The 27101-nt window shown below is 52.1% G+C and overlaps 1 protein-coding gene across 3 annotated transcripts in view; it reads left to right on the forward strand.

Moving 5' to 3' along the window:
• The window catches only part of ERN1 (endoplasmic reticulum to nucleus signaling 1), a 97261-nt gene that overhangs the window by 64758 nt on the left and 5402 nt on the right, over window positions 1-27101 (forward strand). For all 3 annotated transcript variants that reach the window (XR_011071804.1, XM_068529848.1, XM_068529849.1), the window contains exons 7-21: window positions 156-278; window positions 3794-3895; window positions 4672-4933; window positions 6200-6278; window positions 7574-7739; window positions 11805-11923; window positions 14938-15129; window positions 17139-17409; window positions 18185-18275; window positions 18543-18732; window positions 19549-19648; window positions 19881-20080; window positions 23790-23937; window positions 24996-25123; window positions 26637-26760. Coding sequence is in view for 2 of the 3 variants with exons in the window: in XM_068529848.1 (XP_068385949.1) it covers window positions 156-278; window positions 3794-3895; window positions 4672-4933; window positions 6200-6278; window positions 7574-7739; window positions 11805-11923; window positions 14938-15129; window positions 17139-17409; window positions 18185-18275; window positions 18543-18732; window positions 19549-19648; window positions 19881-20080; window positions 23790-23937; window positions 24996-25123; window positions 26637-26760 (2295 nt within the window). In the remaining variant the exon portion in view is untranslated. The remainder of the gene's footprint in view (window positions 1-155; window positions 279-3793; window positions 3896-4671; window positions 4934-6199; window positions 6279-7573; window positions 7740-11804; window positions 11924-14937; window positions 15130-17138; window positions 17410-18184; window positions 18276-18542; window positions 18733-19548; window positions 19649-19880; window positions 20081-23789; window positions 23938-24995; window positions 25124-26636; window positions 26761-27101) is intronic.

The raw sequence follows: 27101 nt of genomic DNA on the forward strand, positions 1-27101 counted from the left end.
TCACCCTTGGAGCAACAGAGAAATGTGTTTGACATCGTAAGAATTTCAGGCCTGTCTGTCAGTGCAGAGAACATCTTGGGCTGCTAGTTTGGCAGGGATGTTTTTTTTCCATATTGGGCGAGTGTAAACCACAGCGTGTCCTTGTGACCTTGCAGGTAAAAAGCAGGACATCTGGTACGTCATTGACCTCCTGACCGGGGAGAAACAGCAGACTTTGTCATCGGCCTTTGCGGATAGTCTCTGCCCATCAACCTCTCTTCTGTATCTTGGGCGAACAGGTAAGAAGGAACCTTTTATCATGTACCACCTGCCTGTCTGCAAAAAAGGACCTGAAGTAGCCTCCCCGTGGGTCTCTGCCTCCGGGCTTCATTCTCTAGAAGCTGGCCAGAGCTGTCTAGTCCACACACAGATTCACCATGTCGTTCCCCTTTATAAGAGCCGCCCCCCCAGCCCGGCGGCTCCCCAGTGCCTGAGGATTCCAGTCTAAACTGCACCGTAGCCCGCAAAGCCCCCTTGATGCCTCCGCTACCTCTTTTGCCTCTTCCCCCGCTGCATTTCCCTCACTTAGACATTTCCAATCAGGTCCCAGAATAAGCAGTGCTATTTTTTTGAACTTGGAGTAGTGGGTCCGTCTCTACCGGGTACACACGTTCTTGCCTGTGTGGCCGGCGTCCGTTCTTCCTTCCCAGCGCTGCCCAGGGGGCTCCCTCTCCAGGAAGCCTTTCCCCGCCTCGCAGCTACCCCGCTGCCCGGGGACCACAGCTCTCCGTGCTGGGCACGCACAGCCGTCCACACCGCCCATCGGTGGCCCCTTCCAGGCGTCAGCAGCACCCTCCTCGGCACACCGTTTCCCACCTCCTCCCTCTAGAGCCCCTTCCTTCTCAACACTCGTCACTATGTGTTTCTAAATCGTATGTGCGTATTTTCTGCCTCCCCTGCTAGACTGTCGGCTTCCTGAGGGCAGGACTTGGTTTTGTTCGCCTGCCGGGTCTCCACACCTGGTACACTGCTGACACGTAGCAGGTGTTTAGAGGCTGCAGCGAGGGAATGGGTGGGGGCCCTTTCCTCCAGGGACCTGCCTTACTTGTTTCACGTGTGCAGCCCCTGACCTATACCGCTACTCCATAAAAACTGTGGAATGGACGGCTAAAATAGAGCTAAAAGGGGAAGCGAGCAAGAAAACATTTAGAATGGAAAGATTATACCCAAAACCTAAGATGCAGTGATTACAACTGAGCACTAAATTTAGGTCTAAGCATTCAGGTAGCCAAGGCTTTAAAAAAAAAGAGAGACAGAACCTTCCTTCAGGTGCTGTGGAAAACAGTGCTTTTCTAAAAATGAGTGAGACTAATAATCTTGGGCCCTAGAGGCTGGCTGAGCTCCCCTGTAATGACAGGGGAGGGTCTCTGTGAAACTGCAGGACTCTCCACCACCCCCAACCCCCATAAATATCAAGTATACCAACTGTAGTGACCGCTTAGGGTTTGTTTGTTTGTTTACTGTTTCCATCAAGTAAAGCCTTGCAGTGGTTCCACCGTCACCCAGGAATAAACATTGTTTGGTTCTCAGGTAGAATTGCGGTGTCTGAGGGAATCGGGCTATGCTCTGGCGTCCGGTGGAGTGTGTGTGTGTGGGCGTATAACGCTATCTGTTGTTTCCGTTATCTGTCTCTGCATAACAGACCACCCTAACTTAGCGGCTTCCAACACCAACATTTTACTGCTCACAATTCCATGGGCTCAGCAGGGATGGATGGCCTCTACTCCACAGGCTATTGGCTGGGCTCACTCAGATGTCTGGGACCTTGGTTCAGCCCCACACAGATAGCCTGGACTTCTTTACGTGGCGGCTGGGTTCTCCTCTTGAGTAAAAGTGGACATTGCGGGAATTCCCTGGCGGTCCAGCGGTTAGGACTCCGCGCTTTCACTGCTGAGGGCCTGGGTTCAATCCCTGGTCTGGGAACTAAGATCCCATAAGCGGTGAGGCACGGCCAAAAAAAAAGTGGACGTTACAATGCCTCTAAGGTCTGGGCTCAGAAGTCCTGGAATTTCACTTCCACTGCAGTCTGTTGGTCAAAGCAAGTCACGGGGCCAGCCCAGAATCAAGGGGTGGGGAAATAGACCCAGCCTCATAGTGGGAAGACTGTCACGTAAGGTACAGGGATGGGGAGCATTGGTGGTGGTGATCTTTTCAGACCTTCCACCACAGTCTTCCCTCTGGCTGCAATAGTTCACAACCCTCCTATATGCAGAATATACTCACCCCTTCCCAAGACTCCCCAAGTCCGGCCACAGCATGGGGCTCAAAATCCAGCAGCTTGTGATCTGTATCTGGTTTGGAAGTGGGCGAGGCTCCTCCTGATCTGGAGTCCTGTGAATTAACGGAGACACATTATCTCCCCTCCAACATACAATGGTGACACAGATAGGAGAGGTGCACTGGACGCTCGCATTCAAAAAGGGAGGGAAAGATAGACACACAGCAGTCACAGGTCCTTAGTGATTCTGGAATCCAGCCAGGCACATGTCTTCAGGTCCCCCTACTCTGAAGGCAGGGAAGAGTCCTTGATTAGGGCCCAGTCTTGCCCTCTGGAATTGGTTCCCCAATATATTGTTCTCAGCAGCCTGGTCCTTCCCTCTGAGAAGTCCTTTCTTTTCCTTAAGAAACAGGGTTTTGTAGCTTTCTCAATCTGTTCCTTGTCCATTGAAAGTTGGGGATAAAGAGGACTTATTTTTCCCCCCATTTTTGACTGTCTCGGTTTTTTGTGGTCCATGCTGGAATTACTCCCTTAAAAATCTTCGTGGGCTTCCCATGTGTCAAATTATAGTCTACTCCATTAGATATAAAGCCATACCCACAAATCTCTCTACTTTGAGGTATGGGACAGCACTCTTACGGTTCTTAGAACCCTCTTACCTAGCAGAGGGTCTATGTAGGACCACTTTAAATCTTTCTGAGGCCTCAAAGGAGGGTCTTACAGCCTCATCTTTGATTTGATCTTGACCCGGAAGCCGTTTTTTACTGGTAGCACCTGAACCTGATCTTTGCCCTAAGGCCATTTTTTACATTGAGAACCTTTTCCAGCTAGGGCATCAGTCCTGGACCCTCTATAGTTCCTCTAGATTCAGCTTGAAAACTGAATGGTTTCTTCTTTAGCTTATCTGCCTTGCGTCATACCATACGCAGTTAAGAGAAACCATTTGGCATGTTGTGCATTCCGCCTGGAAATCTCCTTAGACAGATCCACAAGTTTATTAGGTACTTTCTTTCTGTTTTCCAAGTTACTGCAAGAAGCAGTCCTACTCATTGTGTCACCACTACCTAACCTGGGTCATCGTTTTCAGCTTCCAGCAGCAGTTTCCTTACTGCTCTTCTAGCCTCCATCTGCCACCCGGTCCCAAAGTCAATGCCACACATTATAGGTTTTTGTTATGGCACCATCCCACATCTGGGTAACAATTTCTAATCTCAGCTATCTGTTGCTATGCTGTATAATAAACCACCCAAAAACTTAAGTGGCTTAAAACAACACCGAGACATCGCTCACGATCCTGTGAGTCTCGAGTTCAAGGGCACAGCGTGGGCGGCCTGTCTGTGCTCCACATGCTGTCAGCCAGATTCGCTCCTGCGTCTGGGACTCTAGTCTTCCTCCACGTGGTCTCTCTCCACGTGGATGGCCTGGGCTTTCTTACATACCATTTAGGGAGGATTCGTCTGTTATAATTTAGATGAGGTCAGCACCTCCGCAGGTGCCGTGGCCCCTCCAGGTGACAGGCTGGTGTGTGTTCCCCAGAGTACACCATCACCATGTACGACACCAAAACCCGCGAGCTCCGCTGGAACGCCACCTACTTCGACTACGCGGCTGCGCTGCCCGAGGACGACGGGGAATATAGTAAGTTCCCCCCGCTCCTCGGTGGCTTGGTGAGGTCGGGCGGGTACTTGTGACCTGTGGGGAAACGAGGGCTCCAGAAAGCTGCATTTCCTTTTAAGACACTCTTGGTCACCAGGTTCTGGACTTCCCATGGACTCGTAGTAAATACTTCAATAGTCAGTGTTGAAGGCAGGGGCCTGGGCGAGAAGTGTGGAGGGAACCCAGGTAAAACGGTGGCGAGTTTAGCCGGAGAGGAGGGAGGACACACTTTGTTGAGTCCCTCTGTGTCACAGAAGGAAGTAACTACAAGCCCATGGGAAGCAGGAGCAGAATTAAACATCAGCTTGTGACATAAAAGCCCGTTTTCCCATCTTAACACTGGTACCCGAAAGTCTGACAGACCTCCTCTGCGGTCACATGTGGGCAGTGGCAGTGGTCAGCCCTGACTTTCAGCTTGCTCGGTAGTTTGAAATGATTGCTGTCAAATGCCAGATTCATAGGCTCTCCATTGCTTCCTTTCTTCTCAGTAATTGAATCCCACTAATTGAATCGAATGCTATTACCAAGTGAAGAAAGAACATTACCAAGTGAGAGGGTGACCCTGTCTCATATTTATAAACCCAGCAGCTCTCAGTGTCTTGCTATCGTAGGGCCAGTGGAGCTGTTTGGAGGCGATCTGAGGACACTCCAGGAGGCTTGTTTCCTCTAGCTGAGTGGCTGCAGCTTGCCAGGGGAGTAGAGGATGTGGTCGCAAGCTGGGTGAGACTCGACGCGCTATGTTTATCTGATCTGTACAGAAATGTCCCACTTTGTGTCCAATGGCGATGGGCTGGTGGTGACCGTGGACAGTGAATCTGGGGACGTCCTGTGGATCCAAAACTATGCCTCCCCCGTGGTGGCTTTTTACATCTGGCAGCGGGAGGGTCTGCGGAAGGTGATGCACATCAACGTCGCTGTGGAGACCCTGCGCTACCTGACCTTCATGTCGGGGGAGGTGGGGCGCATCACCAAGTGGAAGTACCCGTTCCCCAAGGAGACGGAGGCCAAGAGCAAGCTGATGTGAGTCGGGGACTCGGGGCAGAAGGGGGCGGCTGTGGCCCTGGTGTTGCGGTGCTGCAGCAGCAGTGTGCCGCACCGTGAACCGAGGACCAGGGCTCGGGGCAGGCGTCCCTGAAGCCGTGAGGAACATAAAGAGCCAAGAGCGGCTTGTTCTGAAACCTCAGAATCTAAGAACTGGACACCCCAGGATGCTTCAGATTCTCAGATATTAAATAAATTAAAATTACGGGTGGGAATAGGGAAGAGACTGCCTTGTGTAACTATAGTACAATCTGGATCTATCTCAGGTGGTGGGAATATGAGAGATGTATTTATTTTTTAACTTTCTGTTATTTTCTAAAATTTTATTGTAAGTTGTATTTGCTTTAAAAATCAAGACAAAAGTGTTAGGGTGTGAGTGTCTAAGACTCAGCAGGCTTGTGTCCTCCATCCCCACCTGTGAATAGCCTGCAACTCGGTCCCTTAGCCTTGCTGAGCCTCAGTTTCCCATTTTGCCGAGCCGTGGAGGAGATCGGGTGAGTGTGAAATGTTCTCTGAATTTACGGCACCGTTCAAACGTCAGGTGGTTTGTTGAGAGAGGTTTAGAGAGTTGAGCAGGTGACGCACCCCAGACTGGCTATTGATAGTAACCAGCAGGGTCTGGATGTGCAACCTCGCGTTGTCACGCTGATGACAACCACGGACAAAGCCAGAGCCCCTCCCCTCCTCGATGCCCCTAACAGGGACCCACTGGAAGTCTCGCCGGGTTTGGGATTTCCTGTGCATCCCCTGGATAAGAGCAGTTGACTCTCTCAGGGCTTCTGTAAAACCTCTAGAATCTTTAGGCACCACAAGACACTACAGTGGGGATTCTGGTGGCAGCTCAGTTGTCAAAGCACCCTGGTCGGGCCGTCGTGGAGGCTGTGCCATGGTTACAAGCCTCCAGTCTCTCCCGGGTGATCGTTGCTCGTGGTCCTTTCCTCAGGCTGTCGCGGGGGTGAGATAGCGCAGCCCCGCCATTTGCAGATGAGGAAACCCCGGCTGGCAGGCAGGTGGCCTGTGCACGCTTCGAAGGCATCAGTGACAGCAGGGCCTGCAGTCCCGCTTTCCTGGTTCCCAGGGCAGCACCCTGTCTTCACACCCGCATGGCCCAGAGAGCCTTGGGGGTTAATGTGCTTCCTCCTAGGCGTGGGATTCGGGGCTGTGATTCTCCTCTCCAAAGAGCCCCCTTTTGTGGGGTCCAGAAATTACATGACAGTGGAATGCATGTATCTGTTTGTCTCCTAGGCCCACCCTGTATGTGGGGAAATACTCTACCAGCCTCTACGCTTCCCCCTCAATGGTACACGAGGGGGTCGCCGTTGTGGTGAGTCCACTGTGCGGGGCGGGGGGGCTCATAGATGCAGCCTCCGAAACACTCCTGTGCCATTTTAGCAACGAACGACTGAATTATATATGAACATCCTGTTAGTTAAGGATGCAGGACACAGATCTTAACATCCTCAGAAACAATTTCTACGTGTACCGCGTTCTGTCGGTACCTCATGAGAAGAGATACACGTGACTAAAGCAGCCTCCTAAGCCTAGGAAGCCCCGGTTACTCCCCTTGGCTTTCGGGTTCAAGTCTAGACTCCCCAGCTGGGGTTCACGCTCCCCTCAGGCCAGCCCCGTGACACCCGTCCACTGCCACACGGCTAGTGTCTCTGCGGGGCTGCACTGTCCATCTTCTCCCTGAGTTCCACTGAACACCTCAGATGCTCTCCCGTGTTCCTTTTGTCCTCCTCGAATCCTGTCCATCCTTTCGTGAGCGGTCCAGCCTCCTCGGACCTCGCCAGGTCGCCGCAGGCGCTCAGTCTCTGAGTGTCTGAGACATCACGGTCCCGGCCGCCGTTTTGGTCCTTATGACGTTTGAACCATTTGGTTGGCATCTCCTGTCTTCACAGTGAGTCAGTCCTCTGCTCCCATGTCAGGGCAGCGCCTGCCCGGGTCCAGCGGTGCCCGAGCCAGCACCGGGCTCGTGGCTGGAGCTTTCCCACCCTGGTCACTTGTATCATGTGTAACTCCTTCACTTATATCTGCTTCTCACAGTAGCCTCTTGGAATTCCACACACACCCTTCCTGTTTCCCAGTTCCCACATTTAAAGAGATGTCCACGTTTCAAAAGACGTCCGAGGGACTTCCCTGGCGGTCCAGTGGTTAGGACTCCGCAGTTCCACTGCAAGGGGCACGGGTTCAATCCCTGGTCGGGGAACTAAGATCCTGCGTGCTGCGCGGTATGGCCAAAATAAATACATAAATAAAAGACATCGGAATTTTGTTTTGTTTATGTATTTATTTTTAAAAATACTTATTTATTTATTTGGCTGTGCCGGGTCTTAGTTGCAGCATGTGGGATCTACTTCCCTGACCAGGGATCGAACCTAAGCCCCCTGCATTGGGAGCTCGGAGTCTTAACCACTGGACTACCAGGGACGTCCCCCAAATTTTCAGTGCAGCGTTGTCACGTCCTGAGGGAGGGGCTGCTCCCGCCCAATCTTGGGGCCTTGGAGTCCCGCTCTGCCTTCCTGACCAGCCCCACAATAGGACCACGTGCTGAGGACAGTTGCAGGCACACTGCTTCCACATGGGCACCCCCAGCCTCACTCCAGTCTGTCTTCCCAGCCCCGAGGCAGCACCCTTCCTTTGCTGGAAGGACCTCAGACCGACGGTGTCACCATCGGGGACAAAGGGGAGTGTGTGATCACGCCCAGCACGGACCTGAAGTTCAACCCTGGGCTCAAAGGGAAGAGCAAGCTCAACTACCTGCACAACTACTGGCTGCTCATCGGTAAGGGCTGGTTCCTCGTGGCCGTGGTGACGCCGTGCTGCCACCTGGTGGCCAGGAGCCGACATTGCTAGTTAACAGTCCTCAGCTCTGTGCTCAGTTCATGTCCAAGTTGGTCTTTCAGACCTTGGAATATTTCACCCCCAAGGAAAATAAAGAGGCTAGCTGTGTTACCAAGTCAGTTCTCAAAAATCATTTGTCTAATGTTCCAAAACTCCAGTACTAAATTGTGTAAACTTTGTGCAGTGACCTGACACATGTTGAATGTCTGGGACGTGCCAGGCACTGGCAGTCAGCATTCTAGAATATTTCCTTATTTCTCACAGTGACCCCGTGCAAGGTCAGCACCCTCGTTATATCCACGCAGAGTTAAGAAAACAGGCAATTTCTGTGGAGGAAGTCACTTGGGAGTTGGTGTGGGCGTGGGCAGGAGGGGTTGGGGAAGGAAAGGGTTGAAGACCCAGGAGGGATTGAGGGTGGTGAAGAGTCGGAGGCTGGATTTGGGTGCAGAAGTCCCGGGTGTGTGGGGTGGTCCCCTTTTTTTTTTTTTTAATATTTATTTATTCATTTGGCTGTGCTGGGTCTTAGTTTCGGCACGTGGGATCTTAGTTGTGGCATGTGAACTCTTAGTTGCGGCATGCATGTGGGATCTAGTTCCCTGACCAGGGATTGATCCTGTGCCCCCTGCATTGGGTGTGTGGAGTCTTAGCCACTGGACCACCAGGGAAGTCCCCTGGGGTGGTCCCTTTTTCCTTCTCTTCCATTTCTGCCGCCATCAGTGATAAGAAGTTGAGATGACACCGGAAGGCAGCGAGTGTGACCGACGCAGGCAGAGGTGACAGGAGCTGTGTGTCTGGCAAGTGTCCCAAGTAATTAGAGCAGGACGGAGTTTTCTTGACTGGATTTGCCCTTCCAGTGCGGCAGCCCCCTTCCCAGTTCTGCTGCCTCCCAGCGCCAGAGGAGGGGAGAGGTGGGGATGCAGCCCCGAGGAGATGCTGGAGCACGCAGCCGCTAATGAGCTTTGTCCTCCCCGTTCTCTCCCGGTACGGTGGTGCTCGGTGATTGCTCGGCGCTCGTGTCGACTGGGACCCAGGCAGAGAGAGGTCAGGCCTGGGGGCGCTGGGAAAAGGGTGTGGAGCCGCCTGGGAGACTGCAGGGCCAGGAGGCAGCCAGGCGGTGGCATCTGCTTGGGGGTGTGTAACTGGGCATCACAGGGAGGAAGGAAACTGGATGTCCTGGAGCCCCGATCGGTTGCTTTGTAGTCGTCCAGGCCTTGTTGTCCTTTGTTCATCCTGACTCCTTACGGCCGTTTTTCTTCTGGTTATTATTTTTACCAAATAATGGGCACAGGAGGTAACAAAATAATTCTACCCTTTTTTGAACAGAATTAGTTCGGAAAGCGTGGGTGAATGGGCCCAAAGTGGAGGAAAAAGAGAACTGATGGGCAGAGGCCATTAAAATCACAGGGCCACTTAGTTTTACGAAGCAGTCAAGGGATACATTGTCTACCAGTGGTTGAGAAGTGAAAAAATTTTGGAAACTAAGGAAATGTGTGAGACCAAAAAAAATCCAGAAAAAGTCTTCATGGCTCAGTTGCAAAATGATATCCTTTTATTTTTACTTATTTATTTATTTCTTTTGGCCGCACCTTGTGGCATGCAGGATCTTTCGTTCCCCAGCCAGGAATTGAACCTGTGCCCCCTGCAGTGGAAGCGCAGAGTCTTAACCACTGGTTCGCCAGGGAAGTCCCGAAATGATATCCTTTTAAAATGGAAAGGTTTTCCAAGTAAGAAAACTGAGAAACCCAGCAAAGTATAAAGAAGTAATTAGGGATGCACCCCACAGTTCGGAAAGCCCTTTTGAGAAACTTCAAAGCTGGTCATTTCTAAATAAGGTAGTGGGACTGAGTGATAATTTTGTGTAGACTGAGGGCCACGGGTAAAAGGATATGCTCATTTATGTCCAAATATGTCCTTTGATTTGGTGATTGTGGACGACATTAAGGATATCCTCACGTTCACCTTAATCTTGAAAATAAGATAAGTTCTCCGGGCTTGAGTGGTGTGGTCTGTGGGTTGCCCCAGAGCAGTGGCCCTAACCTGGGGTGCTCTCAGCTTCACCTGGGACCTACGTCAGATAGACACGCATGACCCCTGGAGCTCCTGATCCAGGAGGTTCAGGGCAGGGCCTGTGCTTTCAGCTCTGGAGCCTGGACATAATTGGATGGTGATAGATACATCACTAAGACCGGGTTCTGTTTGTACAGAAGTGTTTCAGGAGGTCATGATTACATTTGTAGCACAGCCGGTTCAGGGTGCGCTCCAAGATATTGCTAACGGCCCCACTATGGGGGAGGCCTGTTTACAAAGACTGCAGGACAAAGAGGGGATTCGGGCTAACCCCTTCTGGCACAGTGTGTTGGGAGGTGCCCTGCTGAGAGGCGGGACTTGGAGCTCTTAGAGCAGTGGGCGCTGCAGTGCAAGGTGTTGTGTGGAGGGGACACCTCATTGCTCTTAGCGACACGGTCTCTGTTAGTGAGCCTCAGAGGTACCTGGAGAGACTCCTGGTCAGATCCCTGGGCCCCATCGGCAAGTGCGAATCAGAGGGCTGAAGCGGGCAACCAGTTCAGGATATCCCGCCGTCTCAGCGTTCCTTGGAAGACAAGGGGAACTTGGTGGTGGCTCAAAACAAACTTAGGCTTCCCTTAGCGAACAGTGTTACGGTACAGGTAGAGAACTGACCCAAAGAGAGAGAGTTCAAGGGGCTTTCTCCAGATGAGAAATGTACGTAGCTCGGACTAGTTCTTGTTTGTTTTTGTCTTGGAAATACATACCATACGATCTTTGATAGGTTTGGGAGAACAGAGGACAGATCAGAGGGTGAGACTAGAATTGGGGTGAGATCTGATAGCTGTGCGAGAACAGAGAAGAAAGCATTCAGGGTGCTGAGAGCCCAGCTTGAGAGAGTGACTGGCTGTTCCGGGCGGTGTGTGGAGTCGTTTAACTTCAGAACTAAAGAGATTGTCCAGCCATATCAAATGTCGTTCCTTTTATTTTATTCAGCTCTGTCCCTCGCACACAGTAGATGCTCAATAAACGTGTAATGAATGACTGCTAGGCAGCCTTGAAATAGTTGCGTGGGGAACAGTGAAGGAACAAACAGGGACCCGGGATCCCCAATCCATCCAGCAAACGTGCTGTCTTCTGAATAATTCACCACTTCCCAGGAGGGAAGCTCGTGTTTAGGTAGTGGGAATAGAACTCCACCTGTGCGATTTAAACACCAAGATGGGGACTTGGTACCCTTAGTGGAGTGATGTGACGCGGGTCAGCGTTGAAGGGAGAACTCCTTGAGCTTTTTTTTTTTTGGACAATATCTTTTTTGATAAATTTATTTATTTATTTATTTATTGCATTTATTTATTTTTGGCTGTGTTGGGTCTTCGTTGCTGCACGCGGGCTTTCTCTAGTTGCAGTGAGCGGGGGCTACTCTTCGTTGCGGTGCACGGGTTTCTCACTGCGGTGGCTTCTCTTGTGGAGCACGGGCTCTAGGCGCACGGGCTTCAGTAGTTGTGGCACGCGGGCTCAGTAGTTGTGGCACACAGGCTTAGTTTCCCCGCGGCATGTGGGATCTTCCCGGACCAGGGCTCGAACCCGTGTCCCCTGCATTGGCAGGCGGATTCTTAACCACTGTGCCACCAGGGAAGTCCTCCTTGAGCTTTTAATGAAGCTTCATATTGCCTCACAGTGTACGGCCTTGATTAGGGATTATCCACACGAGCCTTGCTCGGAACGTGTCCTGGACATCCCGATCCCTCTCGTGACAAGGACACTTCTTTGCTCCTTGTCGTGAGATTCAGAATACTGCACTACTGCCATCGAGGAATGAAAGTTCTGTCTTGATGGAATTTCTCTTGTCACTGCCTCCCGCCTTCTCTCACTTTACAAATGTGAGCGTCTACATCGTGGGCCCCTCACTGGGTAGTGACGGTTGCTTAAGCTTAGTGGGTCGAGTGCGACCACTGTGTGGAGAAACTGTTCTCATTGGAGGTTGTGCTTCCTCTCACAGGACACCACGAGACCCCACTGTCTGCATCTACCAAGATGCTGGAGCGATTCCCCAACAATCTGCCCAAACACCGGGAAAATGTGATTCCTGCTGACTCAGAGAAAAAGAGCTTTGAGGAGGTGAGTGGGGAAGTGGACAGTCAGTTGGTGGCCCCTCGTGTCAGGTGCTGGGGGATAAGGCATTTATCCTGCCTTTATAAATTTATTTATTTATTTATTTATTTTTGGCTGCCTTGGGTCTTCGCTGCTGTGCACAGCCTTTCTCTAGTTGCGGCGAGCTGGGGCTACTCTTCGTTGCGGTGTGCGGGCTTCTCATTGCGGTGGCTTCTCTTGTTGTGGAGCACGGGCTCTAGGCACGCAGGCTTCAGTAGTTGTGGCACGCAGGCTCTAGAGCACAGGCTCAGTAGTTGTGGCGCACGGGCTTCGTTGCTCCGTGGCAAGTGGGATCTTCCCAGACCAGGGCTCGAACCTGTGTCCCCTGCATTGGCAGGCGGATTCTTAACCACTGCGCCACCAGGGAAGCCCTGTCCTGCCTTTAGAGCCTGCAGTCCACTCAGGAGGGGAGAGTGGTACACGGGAATCCACAGCAAACAAAGTGCTGAGGACCGACGGGGAGGAAGGGGGCTTCCGGGAGGCTGTGGGAGGCAGGGGGCTCTGGAGGGGAGCGTGCAGAGGTAAAGGCCTGGCGGGGGGCTAACCCTGCATGTCCAGCTCTGGGGCTGAGGAGACAGCCTGACTGCATCCAAGGATGCCCAGTGGGGAACGGGGGGCAGGGGATGGGATCACACGGCTACAGAGGAACCGTATTCCAAGCCGGGCAGCAAGCGAGGAGCTGACAAAGAGAGCAGGTGGGGAGACTGAGGTTCTCTGAAGCCAGGCACGGCCTGTTGAAAGCGGCCTGCTGTGGCCGCTCGGTCTGGCGGGGACCCAGGGCACCCACAGAATGGGTGTGGAGTAGTGGGGAGGCCCTGGCCCAGGCTGCCCTCCTGAGCCCGGGGAGACAGCCTGCTGTCAGGGTCTCAGCTGGAGGCAGACCTCAGCTGGAGGTCTCAGCTGGAGGCAGCCTGCTGTCGGGGTCTCAGCTGGAGGCAGACGGCCAGCCAGGCTAGCATGATTCGAGGGGAGTTTTCGTTCACAGTGTGGGCAGGTCTGGGGTTCTCTGAGCGTACTTGGGCCTGAAGCGGGTGGGGAGGGAGTGAATCGGGCCCCAGACCAGGAGCCTGGAGATTCAGATGAGATGCTCGGCAGCCCCACAGAACTCCAGCTCTGTCTCATCTGCTGGCGTCCTTGCCGGAAACCAGGGGCAGGGAGCCCATCGTTTTGCCCAGGTGGGCAGCCTTCTGGGGCACGGAGCAGGTGGGGAGGCTGGAGGGTGGCTGTGCAGGAGGGTGGGAGTGGGAGCCGGGCTGGGTGTCCGACCATTCGGGCTTGGCGGCTCCTGCAGCCCTGCCGTGGGGGGCCTGTGCCTGAGAAGGGGCCGTGGGCAGGGTCAGAGGAGGAGGGGAGCAGCTGGCTGATGTGAGGGCTGTGATGGCGTTAGATTCACGTTAGAGATTTAGATTTTATCCAGAGAGAAAGGAGAAGAAAATCACATGGATGTTTAAGATTCCAGGGTGCCCTGAGTTGTTCCTCGTCTCTGGAGGGAGCCAGGTTGGAGATCGCATTGGCGCCCTAAAATCTTGATCTGATTTTGATCTGATTAAAGCCAAGCGTATTTGTTATTGAACACTTAGAAAATAAAAGTTTAAAGAAGAAAATTAAACAATACCCTTAACCTAACACCCAGAGATGGCTGTAGTTGAGATTTTCCTGTTTAATCGTTTAATTTTGAACAGAGTCCTTTAAAAGTCCATGAAAATACTCTGAGGTGCGTTTATCTGGTAATAAGACTAACTTTTTAAAACAAACACATGTGAGCAAATATAACTAAATGAGTGTTGTCTCTGGTGACGTGCTCAGCAAACATTCCTCAGCTGCCACCAGCCACAGGCCCCCGCGCACCGTGGGAGGGTCTGCCGGAGGGGGAGGCAGGGCACCGCGTTAGTCTGGGGGGTGAGAACTGTGGGCCTGTGGGATGCCAAGGAGGCTGTGGGTGCATTTCACCAGGCAAATGATAATGGCACACCTGGGACAGTAGATGTTTGAGAACAAATCAATGCATTTTTCTTGACATCCTAGAGATTCTGAGGCGCTTCGGCAGAAGCTCCACTTTATCTGAGTTAATTTTGGGCTCTAACAGAGGGTTCTGATGCTTTTTAAAAACTTTGAAAAATAGTGGACTGTTTGAATACGTGATTTGGTGTTTGGAGTTGCACTGAAAGTTTACAAGCAGCATAAGAAAGCGGCTTTATTACTTTATAGCTGTGTGTGCGCACGTGTGTGTGTGTGTGTGTGTGTGTGCGGTTTTCCTTTTTAATGTGAAATGCTGTTACCAAATTGACTACCAACCTTCCGCCAGACTTGTTACCTATGATTTCAGAGTCCCCCCAAACATCAAATCTACCGTGAAAGGATGTTTTGCCTTTAATAAGGATTTTCAAAAGAATATAGGATCTGAAGGCACTTTCAAAAGTGTTTCTCTAAAAACTGTTGTTGATTAATGATACGGTCACTGCAAGAGTGCATAGCCTGGGCTTCCCTGGTGGCGCAGTGGTTGAGAATCTGCCTGCCAGTGCAGGGGATACAGATTCGAGCCCTGGTCTGGGAAGATCCCACATGCCGCGGAGCAACTAGGCCCGTGAGCCACGACTACTGAGCCTGCGCGTCTGGAGCCTGTGCTCCGCAACAAGAGAGGCCGCGAGAGTGAGAGGCCCGCGCACCGCGATGAAGAGTGGCCCCCGCTGCTGCAACTAGAGAAAGCCCTCGCACAGAAACGAAGACCCAACACAGCCAAAAATAAATAAATAAATTAATTTAAAAAAAAAAAAAAAAGAGTGCATAGCCTCTCAAGGCAGTTGCTTTGAAAAAGGCAACAACTATCTGGTTTTGTGGTCTTTGGGTGGGCTTTTAAAAAATCCAGCATGTTTCACAGCATAGTCATTCCTCGTAAATAGTCATTGCCTCTCTTTGTTGTTTGGCTCGTTTATATCTGACTAGAAATTTTGCAGTGATGTCGCCACTCTCTCCCATGCAAGGTCATCGACCTGGTTGACCAGACTTCAGAAAACGCACCTACCACAGTTTCTCCAGACGTGGAAGAGAAGTTCGCTCATGCCCCCGCCAGGCCCGAGGCCCCCGTGGACTCCATGCTCAAGGACATGGCCACCATCATCCTCAGCACCTTCCTGCTCATTGGCTGGGTGGCCTTCATCATCACCTACCCCCTGGTAAAGCTCCACCCCTTCCCTTTCCCCTCCCATGTGTTTCTGAACCTTTGCCCATCACCCGATGTTAGTGAGGTCCAGACAAAAGTGGCAAACAAGCAAATACATTTCTTTTCCCACTTAGAAGTCAATATTGGCTTATCTTCAGAAACATTGTAATTAAAGAGACACTCACTTCTCAGGAAAGGACAATTTTGTACCTACATCGTATAGTTTGACTGTAAAAACTGATTTGGAAACCTTGCTTGCAAATCATTTTAAAAACTGTATTTTCTTTTTTTAAGACTACACATAATACATGAAAATCTGTTAAACTTTCCTCCCTTAAAAACTGTCTGTTTAGGGACTTCCCTGGTGGTCCAGTGGTTAAGACTTCGCTTTCCAGTGCAGGGGGTGAGGGTTTGATCCATGGTCAGGGAGCTGAGATCCCACATGCCTCACAGCCAAAAAACCAAAACATAAAACAAAAGCAATATAGTAACAAATTCAATAAAGACTTTAAAAATGGTCCACATTAAAAAAAAAAAAAAGAAACCTGCCTGTTAGAGATATCAGATAGAGTGAGAAAGGCGGCACGGTTATTCCTTCGACTTTCTAGTTGGAAATAAGTGGCTAAAATTACATAGTTGAGTAGGTTGTGGGCTGGATAAAATATTCTGGAGGAATATTCTTTCTTTCTTTTTTTTTTTTTGGTCTCACCACACAGCTAACAGTATCTTAGTTCCCTGACCAGGGATTGAACCTGGGCCCTCGGCAGTGAGAGCACAGAGTCCTAACCACTGCACCGCCAGGGACTTCCCTGGAGAAATATTCTTTCATCAAGATGCTTGGAGCATTGAAACCTTACCACCTTAGAACACAAGTGCTCCAAAAGCTCACATCCCCGTGGAGGAATGAGGATGACAGGCCCTTTATGGCACTTTCCATTTGTCAAAATGTATCCACCTGCATTGTTTGTTTTTTTTTTTTTTAACCTCACCCAGTTCTTATCTATCCCCTACCCACAAATAAAGAAACTTGACTCTGGGAAGTTAAATAACTTTCCCAAGGTAACTCAGCTAGTAGATGGAATTTCCAGGATTGCAACCCAAGTTGAAAGAAAGAGAGCGAGATCTCTAGAAAACTCCCAGGGGGGTGTTGGCTACACACCCATCCCTGCAGTCACCTTCCCACGCATGGGGTAGTAATTAATAATCACAGGTCGCTGCCACTTCTAACTATGATGGAATGAATTGTACGGACTAAATGAGAAGAGTGTGGGGTGTGGGGAAGGCAGCATGATGAAACGGGAGTGGGACCTCGGCCAGGCTCCCTGTGTTTCAGCCCCGCTCTGCCACATCCTGGCTGTGCAGCTGTGGGCAGATGGCCGGGTGGCCCCGAGCCCCAGTGGCGTCCCCGCCTCTGCACTACTGGTGATCTGTGCACCAGCCTCTGTCACGTGCACGGCCATGGTAGACAACAAGCCTGGGTCTTCCCTGTATCCACCACGCTCTCAGCCAGCTGGTACCCATTCTTCCTGTTTGGTTTCACTCTTGCAACAATTCCCAGACTTTTGTGGATTTTTTTTTTTTTGGCCACACCATGGGGCATGCGGGGTCTTAGTTCCCCAACCAGGGGTTGAACCTGCACCCTCAGCAGTGAGCGCATGGAGTCCTAACCACTGGACCGCCAGGGAATTCCCCCAGACTTTCATAAAAGTCCCGGAATTGTAGAATTGACTGGAACCCCCTCCATCTGGCCCAGCCCTCCACCTCCAGTGGAATCCCTCCTCTGCTGCCCCTGCGGGGCCTCTCCAGTTGGGGGATGGGCTGTACTGGGACGTCTAACTGGCAGGAAAGGCTCCAATCGCTGACCGCGTTCCGCCCCCCGCGGCCTCCTCACTGGTCTCGTCCTGCCCCGTGGGGTCACCTCAAGTGTCCCCTCTTCCTCCGCCGCAGGAGCCTGCCCCGTCCCGCCCGCTTGCGCGCTGGGCGTGCGGCTGCACTGGCCCGGGTGTGGGTTTCTCTTCCCAGAGCAGACGTCAGCAGCGGCAGCTCCAGCACCAGCAGTTTCAGAAGGAACTGGAGAAGATCCAGCTCCTACAGCAGCAGCAGCTGCCCTTCCACCCACCTGGAGACGTCGCGGCTCAGGACGCCGAGCTCCTGGACTCGTGCGGCCAGTACTCGGAGAGCTCGGCCACCAGCAGCCCCAGCACATCCCCCAGAGTCTCCAACCACTCGCTCCACTCCAGCGGCTCCGCCTCCAAGGCCACCACCAGCCCCTTCCCGGAGCAGGATGACGAGGGTAAAGCGAGTTGCCGTTTTGGTGCCGCCTTCTCTTTCGTTGGAGCACGACCCGAGGACCGTAAAGCCCCATGCCCTTCCTGGGGGTCTCCAGGGGATTATGAAGTGCTGTCCCCAAGGGTTCACCGAGGTCTCACCCGCCCCCCCCACTCCGGGAGCTGGGCTTCTGCCCCATCCCGAGGCCTCTCCCCTGCAGAGGGAGCCACCATGGCCCTCCCTCCATCTTGCTGCACAAAGGGCTGAGAGTTGCTGCTGACCAGAGTTGCACTGGCCCTCTGGTTCGAGAGCATCCCTGAGGCCGGCCAGTGGCCACGTGTAAAGGTGCAGCTGTTGATCTGCTTTCATCCGGGAGGTGGGCTCAGGCCGGCGGTCAGGGCCGGTATTCTGAGGGGATTGATGCAGAACCAGTGCAGGAGACCCCAGAATCCTGAGTCTCAGGCTGGACACTCTGCTACTGGTCTCTCCATTGCACGCATCCCCCGGCACTACCTGCATGTTTCCGGTGCAGACCTTTGGGTGGATCTGTAGAGAAGCCCTGTCTTCAGGCTTCTGTCCTCACGGTAATGAAAGTAAAAGCCGGAACAGAGGGCAGGGGCGGGTGAGGAGGCGGCCCTGGGCGTGACTGGGGAGTGGGCCCAACAGCTCCTGCTCACCAGGGCCCCAGGGGCGTAAAACCTCTGAATCCTCATCCCTCAGTCTGAGCTCAGGAAGCTTGTAGCCACTCTAGCCTCAAGGCTGTTTAGGTTATGTTTGTCCTTTTTTCTGTTCTGTCCCAGATGAGGAAACCAGCATGGTGATGGTTGGGAAAATCTCATTCTGTCCGAAGGACGTCCTGGGCCACGGAGCCGAGGGCACAATTGTGTACCGGTGAGTGGCCTGGAGAGCCCTGAGCCTTCACCACCTCACGTGCAAGCTCCCGTCGGCTCCAGGGGCACAGTGGGGTCATCGCAGTGACCAGATGGAAGAGTTCCCCACAGAGGGAAGTGATGGCCGCGGGGCCGCTGGGTGGTTGGTCAGGGTCCCCCGGGCTGTGAGGCCTTCGAGGCAGCCGCTGCGTCAGGTGGAAGGAGTCCCGCAGGCCCAGGGTTCTCCTGGCGTTTCCACAGCCAACCCCGCTCGCTCCTCGTCCCGCAGTGGCATGTTTGACAACCGCGACGTGGCCGTCAAGAGGATCCTCCCCGAGTGTTTTAGTTTCGCAGACCGTGAGGTCCAGCTGCTGCGAGAGTCGGACGAGCACCCAAACGTGATCCGTTACTTCTGCACCGAGAGGGACCGGCAGTTCCAGTACATCGCCATCGAGCTGTGCGCGGCCACCCTGCAGGAGGTGGGTGGCCCCAGGTCACCGACGGCTCCCTTCTCCCGGCAGCTCGGGCACAGTTTTAGGGACTGACAGTTTATTTATTTTTTAAATTTCTTTTTAGTAACTTTATTGAGGTTACAATACAACGTATTCGTTTTAAATGTACGGTTTGTTGCATGCTGACAAGGGTATGTACCCATTTTAACCACCAACAGTGGAAATGTAGAGCACTTTCCTCTCCCCAGATTTAGTTGTGTGGTCCCCTCGGCTGCCTGGGGCAGTCTGTGGTTGCAGTTGGTACCTCTCTCCCTCTTGGCCTCCAGGAAACCTGGTCGGTCCTTCCTCCCATCGCCGGTCAGGGCTGGTGTGGGCTAGGAGGATGCTAGTTGATGACTTAAGTCATTAAGATCATCCGTTGAACCCCTTTTGCTCAGTTTCCAGGCTGTGCGACTATTTCAGTATCATTTGGCTTCATTGCAGGCTTACCTGTATGAGGCAATGAACTTGGGTTTCTTACCCTCTCATCATCTCGTTATGAACTAGTAAGCTGGAGCTTTGTTTGTTTGCTTGTTTAAGTCAGTCTTTCAGGGGAAAAGAAAGTCTGCTGGAAAATACGGATTTGAACGGAGAATATTGTCAGTAAAACTTCCCATTTCTTTGTTAAGATATGATCAAAGAAAACGAGCTGACCCAATACCAAATGTTAATTGAAGCAAAAACCTTCGGGCCGAATTTTTCTAAACAAAATTGGATCACTTGAAAAAAGAGAGAGAGAAAGTATGCTGAGGAGCCAGGTCCTGAGGGCCCTGTGCCGTGACCCAGCCTTCATGTCTCTTGCAGTACGTTGAACAGAAGGACTTTGCCCACCTCGGCCTGGAGCCCATCACCCTGCTGCAGCAGACCACCTCGGGCCTGGCCCACCTGCACTCCCTCAACATCGGTGAGAAGCCTCCCCTTACCAGGCGGGGTGACAGCTTGCTCAGGTGGGCCTTGCCTCTGTCGAAGCTCTTTGCTGCCTCACGGGGTCCCTGTTGTTGAAGAAAGAGAGGACCTAACACATGTGAGAGCCAGAACCTTTACAGGCAGCAGCGGGTCTGCTGAGAATCTGAGGAGGGCGCGTCCCCATCGCGGAAGGAGCCCAAGCGCGGGACTAACCTGGAGTTTTGTGTTAGTTCACAGAGACCTGAAGCCACACAACATCCTGCTCTCCATGCCCAGCGCACACGGCAGGATCAAGGCCATGATCTCCGACTTCGGCCTCTGTAAGAAGCTAGCAGTGGGCAGGCACAGCTTCAGCCGCCGCTCAGGGGTGCCCGGCACAGAAGGCTGGATCGCCCCGGAGATGCTGAGCGAAGACTGCAAGGAGAACCCCGTGAGTGTAGGCGTGGCTCTGTGAAAACTGCGGAAGCAGCCTCTTGTTCCTTGGGGAGGCAGAGCCTCCAGGCCCAGGGGGGCGGGCTGGAGCGCTCACTGCCGCAGGGGGACGTTTCTGTAGCGAAGAGCTTCTCCCCCGGCAGCACTGTGCTGGCACTCTAACACTGTCTCCTGTCCAGAGGAATGAAAGGGGTGAATGTAGGCAGTTGTCTGTTTTCTTCCCCCCCTACTCTTCCAATCCTTTCCACCCCTATTTTGGGCAACTGGAAAATCAGGACTTGCATAAGGTGAGCAAACTTGCAGTTTTCATTCTTTTTTTAATCTGTTTTTGTTTTTCCAGCTTTCTGTTTTGAGAATTTTTAGGCATACAGAAAATTGAGAGCAGTGAATACCTCTGTTCCTCTACCTAGATTCAACATTCGTCCGTATTTTTCGCTTTCTGTCTGTTCGTGCAACCATTCGAATATGAGTGGCAGGCCTCCCAGCCCTTTACCTTAAATACTTCAGCACATGTCTCCCAAGGACAGGTACATCCTACCTCCTAACCACCTCCCCATGCTCACACCTCAGCCATTAATACTGTTTCCACTGATACCTAGTATTCAATCCATATTCAGGTTTCCCCAGTTGTTCACCAAATGTCTCTTAAAGAGCTGGTTTCTGTAAACCAGGACCCAATTAGGTGTGTTTGTTACATTGCACTTGATTCTGTCTCCTTTCATCAACACAGTTCTCCCAGCTTTCTTGTCCCACAACGGTGGCTCTTTGCAGAGTCGGGGCGCTTCTCTGTAGAATGCCTCACCCGGGATTCGCTCACTCATTTCCTCTTGGTGGTATTTAACTTGCCTGTTCCTTGTATTCCTGTGAACTTGACGTAGGTCTAAGGGCTTGACTAGATTCAAGTTAAGTGTTTTGGGTAAGAACAGTCCCAGTCGGATTGTACCATCACTGCATCCCTAATGGTGATGCCGAGTTGAAGCAGCTGTTGCAGGTGGTGACACTGGCATCTCCCCTTTGTTAGGACTGTGTGGTGGCAGAGTGTGAATATCCCATTATCAACAGTCACTCGCCTGATGGTTCAGCATCCATTGGCAATCCTTGCCTGAATCACTTCATTCAGTAGAAATTCTACATTTATTAGCTGACATTTTTCTGTAAGGAAGAACTTTATTTATATTCCTTTTCTGTCTCTCTCTGGACTCATGGATTTTAAAAAAATAGCAGTATAATCCATTATAGTCCTTATTTATTTATTTATTTATTTATTTATTTATTTATTTATTTATTTAAAGGTTGGGGATCCTTTTGCTTTTTTTTTTTTTAAATTAATTAATTTATTTATTTTTGGCTGCGTTGGGTCTTCGTTTCTGTGCGAGGGCTTTCTCCAGTTACGGCAAGCGGGAGCCACTCTTCATCGCGGTGCGCAGGCCTCTCACTATCGCGGCCTCTCTTGTTGCGGAGCGCAGGCTCCAGACGCGCAGGCTCAGTAGTTGTGGCACACGGGCTTAGTTGCTCCGTGGCATGTGGGATCTTCCCAGACCAGGGCTTGAACCCGTGTCCCCTGCATTGGCAGGCAGATTCTCAACCACTGCGCCACCAGGGAAGCCCAGTCCTTATTTATTTTTGTTTGTTTTTGGTTTTGTTCCTATTCCTTTTGGTACTCAAATTGTTCCAGTTTGGCCAACAGGAGCCCCTTCACGCTGGCTTCTGCATCCTTTTGCTGAGAACCCAGTCGTGTTTGAGCACCTTGCTTTCTAGCCCAGCAAGACACTGGAGGATTATCTGGCGCTCCCCGATCAGACCCGGATGGGATCACCATCCTAAAATAGATTAGATTCAGTGGAGCCTCTTATCCTACTCACTGGGGACCGCAGCTGGTCAGTTAATCAAAAAGGTCAGTTACGATGAGGAATCATAAGGAAATACATACACACCTTAAACATTTTATTTTAACTTTAAGTAATGTGACTCTTAAAGGAAGTCTTTGATGTAAGACAAGATCTTTTTTTTTGACTTGGGTCCAACTGAATGGAGTTGTTCGTTTCCTCTCTTGCATGAAGCACACTCACATGCCTTCTGTGACTTCTAGATCGAGACAGACATTTAAGACACCTCCTAAGCGATTTGAAAGCAGAATCCTAGCTTTCAGCTATTTATGTCCCGTCGCTTACAGCTTGAGTCTCCCACATCTAATTCCACAGCAGTTTTTGTAGCAACTCCCTCGCATTGAGTCTTTCCAAAGATTCAGCTTACCTCAAACGTGGCGGCCCGTGTATTTTATCAGCTTACGGAGTATTTAAACTGCAAGGACAAGTGGCAGAAATGAGTTTGGGAAAGAACATAACTGAGCCTAGAGATGAGCCCATAGAGTTGGGGGCAGAGGGGCCCAGCATGCGGGACGCAAGCCCCCAGGGGGCAGCGTGAGTGGTGAGGGTGATGGGGAGTCAGGCAGCATGGGCTGCGGAAAACGGAAAACGCGGAGCATTAACGACACAGTCAGTAGGTGAGAAGTGGCCACCAGGTGAGCGCTTCAGTGGTGGTGGACTTGTTCCTCCTGTCCTGAATCTGTCACCCACCTAAGGAACATTCTGGTGAAGTAGAACAAAGATGACTGGGCTTGGGAATAAGACCTGCATCTTGTCCTGGTTTGTCGCTATCCAGCAGTGACCCTGGGCTTGTCATTGAGCCTTTCTGTCCGTGTCTTCATCTGGGGATGGTGACATTTGCTCTGCTCACCTCACAGGGCTCTTGTGAAGGGTGGGTTTTCTCCAGTGAGGAAGGTGACGAGCTCCTGGCTTTCTCTCGCTGTCTGGTGGAGAATCCGAGTGGTGGGGCCTGACGTGAGGGACCCAAGCCGTGCTCGGGAGCCACCGCAGTGTTACACCCCATGCAGACAAGCTAGACATCATACACGCACATTTCATCTGTAGGCATGCAATGGTTTCATGGCTGAGACGTGTTATTAGATAACATCAAAGTGAGCTCACTGGAAACTTGTTAAATAATCTTTTTCTGGGAACCAAAAACTCTTTCTTTTTTTTTTGGCCATGCCACGGGGCTTGCGGGATCTTAGTTCCCTGACCACGGATCAAACCCGCGCCCTCGGCAGTGAAAGTGCGGAGTCCTAACCACTGGACCACCAGGGTATTCCCACCAAAAACTGCCTTTATTTCGTTTATTAACCCAGTGTTAAGACCTGTCATATGTGGGCACCTTGCAAGTCCCTGGGGGTACAACAGGGAAGCGAACGCACAGAAATCCCTGCCCACGAGGAGTTCCGTGCCGGTTGGGTGAAGAATAGCTAGCAGCAAGGAGAGAGCGTCCTGTGGGCCGAACACTGGTTTGAGCCACCGTTTTCACGCTTAATGTGTGCACCTAATCTTCACAGCAGTCCCACGGGGTCATCCTCATTTCATGGTCACGGATGCTGAGGCGCAAGGTGACCAAGGGGCTTCCGAGGGCCAGTGGCAGAGCCAGCGGGCATCCCAGGCACTGGCTCCAGAGCGTAGTTCCCCACTGGGACCTCCAGCGCTCGTGTGGCACCTGCAGGGCGCCCAGCTCTGCTCAGAGGCCATCAGAACCGTCAGCCGGTTCTCCCAAGGCACCTTCTAGGTGGAAGAATCAGCAGCAACACCCCCTTCCTCTGCTGCTGAGTTAGGATGAGAATTCTCCCCTGAAGGCCTGTGATGGCCCGCGTTTCTTTCCAGACCTGCACGGTGGACATCTTCTCTGCGGGCTGCGTCTTTTACTACGTGATCTCTGAGGGCAGTCACCCTTTTGGCAAGTCCCTGCAGCGGCAGGCCAACATCCTCCTGGGCGCCTGCAGCCTGGACTGCCTGCACCCCGAGAAGCACGGTGAGCGGGCCGCAGGGCTGGGGGGCCTCGGGAGCGGCCCCTGCGGGCGGGCGGGGGTGGGACCGGCTCTGACTCCCCAGAGGCCCTTCTTTCCAGCTGCTCGCCCTGTGGGCCTCAGTGAACTGACGAGTGGGTCCAGAGCCGGTGGAGGGCTGGGTAGGGTGTCCTCGAAGCGCCACCTTCTAAAGCCAAGCAGCTCCCAGGTTCCTTCAGGTCACACGATGACCTGTGTGAGCTGGGTAAGGCCCCCTTGGGGGACCTCTGTTTTCCAGCTTGTGACTCGTGAGGGTTAAATAATCTGAGGTCCCTTCCTGCCCTGACGTCTGGGGAGACGGAAAGGCCATGCTGCATACACTGGGCTCTCGTGTGTGGGCCAGTGGTCAGCGCGTGCGGCCTGGGCTGAGGACAGATGGGCCGGGTCCTCGCTCTCCAGGCACGCAGGTGACAAGTCTTTCTGCCTGACTTCAGGGTTTCCCGCATTATAATTGGCCCGTGACACCCCACTGTTGCCTTTTGAAAAAATTTAAACTGTCTTGCTGTTTTGCTCATGGATTAATTTTCCTTATTCCCTGGAGACAAAACAGATGAGCGTAAAGGCCCAGAATCCCATTATACAGTGATGAATGACGGCTGCTCATACCTTGGTATATATTATTCTGATCATCCATCTGGACGTGTATGCATATTTTTATAAAAATGGGGTTAAATAGCGCATAGCATGTTGCAGCACGCTCGTTTTTGAACTTCATCTTGACTCTCTCTGCGTCCGTCCGCGTTCAGCCAGCACGTCATCCTGGTGGCCCACAGTCCAGCGCGTGGAGGCACAGTGGTGTCACCCGAGCCTCTGATATCGACTATTTCCAATCACTCTTTTTCACTCACCGCGCGGGGAGGGCTCTCCTTAGCTGAAGTCTCGTGCAAGCTCTTATGTTATTGGATTGAGTTCCTGTCCGTAGAACCTTGAGTCACAGGGCATGCAGGCTGTCAGGGTTTTGGGTATTTGCTTGTGGCTTTAGGCTGGTAATAACGAGTCGCCTGTTTATTTTCCTCCTTTGTAGAAGACGTTATTGCCCGGGAGTTAATAGAGAAGATGATTGCAATGGATCCTCAGAAGCGCCCGTCAGCGAAGCATGTGCTGAAACACCCGTTCTTCTGGAGCCTAGAAAAGCAGCTCCAGTTCTTCCAGGTGGAGACATTTGTTTTCTTTATCAAAAATCTTCATGTAACCTTTCCAGTTTTTTTCCCAGAAACTACAGCAAAGGCCAAAGAATAAAACAAATGACCCCATAATTCCATAACCGAGAGATAACCACAGTTGACATTTTAATATATTTTCTTCATACGGGCAGACCGGGTTTGGCTCCAGACCACCCTGATAAAGCAAATATCGCAATAAAGTGAGTCACATGAACTTTTTGGGTTCCCGGTACATATAAGAGTTCACGTTTACACTATACTGTACTCTAAGTGTGCGATAACATTACGTCTGAGGTCAGGTGTCTTCCAGGGACCTTCAGACTAGCCAGGTCACTTTGTTGTGTGTGTTTTTTTTTAAACATTATTAACATTTTTTGATTAATGTCCTTTTTATTTATTTATTTATTTATTTATTTGGCTGCGCCAGGTCTTAGTTGTGGCACGTGGGTTCCCTAGTCTCAGCATGTGGGGTCTTTAGTTGCGGCATGTGAACTCTTAGTTGTGGCATGCATGTGGGATCTAGTTCCCCGACCAGGGATCGAAGCCGGGCCTCCTGCATTGGGAGCGCAGAGCCTTAGCCACTGGACCACCAGGGAAGTCCCTAGCCAGGTCACTTTGATGATGACAAGATGTAGAGCAGGAATGAAGCTCACACAAAGGGACCTTCACCCCCCCCCAGGGTTAGGATGTAAACTCTCAGCATCTCCAAGCCACGTGTCTTGCGAACACCCCCGGCTTCCGTCCGCGTCACTAGCTGTACCGACTTTGCAGCTCAGCACCGTGTGCCCCCCCGTGTACCCGAGTTGACCGTCAATCCCCCCCACAAGGCTTTCTTCCCGCAACTGCAAGCTAGACGGTCATCTTCTGACTGACTGACTTCATCTTCGTCAAAGAAAGAAAAGACTATGGGCCCCATGAGGCTGCTTGGTGGACCTGTCTCACTGGCGGGGGCTCAGAGAGGCCCGTGCTCAGGTGCATACCTCGGACCCCACGCAGGATTTAGATCCAGGGCCGGGGCCTCCAGAGCCCACACTCTTGTCACCAGCTTTTCTCCTCTGAAAGAAGTCTTGGCGTCATCTGTCTTTCCTAATTGTTGAATGAGGAGTGACAACCCTGCATCAGTCATGGCTCTGAGCATGTCCTGTTCCAGTGGGTACACAAAAGTCACAGGATGCGAATCAAAATGGACCTTTTTTTTTTTTTGGTTCATTGATGAATTCGGATTGCACACGTGGCCCTGTGTGGCATGTATGTGTGAAACACGGGCGAGGCACCGCGGGTCTGAGGTGGAGATAGTCCGTGTGGGCCTCTCCTCAGCGAGTGGCAGACGGGGCTGCTCCCGGGGAAGAGGTGATGGACAGAGGAGAAGGCAGGACGCTTGCTGCCCGGCTCTGGGCTGAGGCTCGGGCAGGGGTGGCCGTCCCGGCACTCAGAGTGTCCGCCCTCTGGCTCTCAGAGCCTCTGCGCACTGACTTTTCCCTGTTGCCCTGTCTCCCTCCCAGGATGTGAGTGACCGGATAGAGAAGGAGTCCCTAGACGGCCCGATCGTGAAGCAGCTGGAGCGCGGCGGGCGGGCTGTGGTGAAGATGGACTGGAGGGAGAATATCACAGTCCCCCTGCAGACAGGTGACCTCGCGGCACCCCTGGGGTCAGTGTTGGTGGAAGCGGTTCAGAAGCAGCAGCTGTTTCTGAGCAGCAGACTTGGAAACGGCAACTCCAGGCCGTTTGGGGCTCCAAACACCGCTTCTGGGATTGAGGCTTCCTGTGGTTTGGATACAGGTCGCACCGTTGCTCTGACGTGTGTCCCACTTGTCTCTCAGAGTGACAGGTTAGTGACAGGTGTCATGCTCTCGGCGGTCATTTCTGATCGCAGGTGAGAAAGGGAGGTGGAATTCAGACTAACACTGCCGCCCTGGGGTTCAGTCTGGGGAAACGCTCCTGTCAGCGACAAGAATGGGGTTAGGTCA

This window comes from Eschrichtius robustus, chromosome 20 (assembly GCF_028021215.1).
Source record: "Eschrichtius robustus isolate mEscRob2 chromosome 20, mEscRob2.pri, whole genome shotgun sequence".
In the NCBI taxonomy this organism is placed as follows: domain Eukaryota; kingdom Metazoa; phylum Chordata; class Mammalia; order Artiodactyla; family Eschrichtiidae; genus Eschrichtius; species Eschrichtius robustus.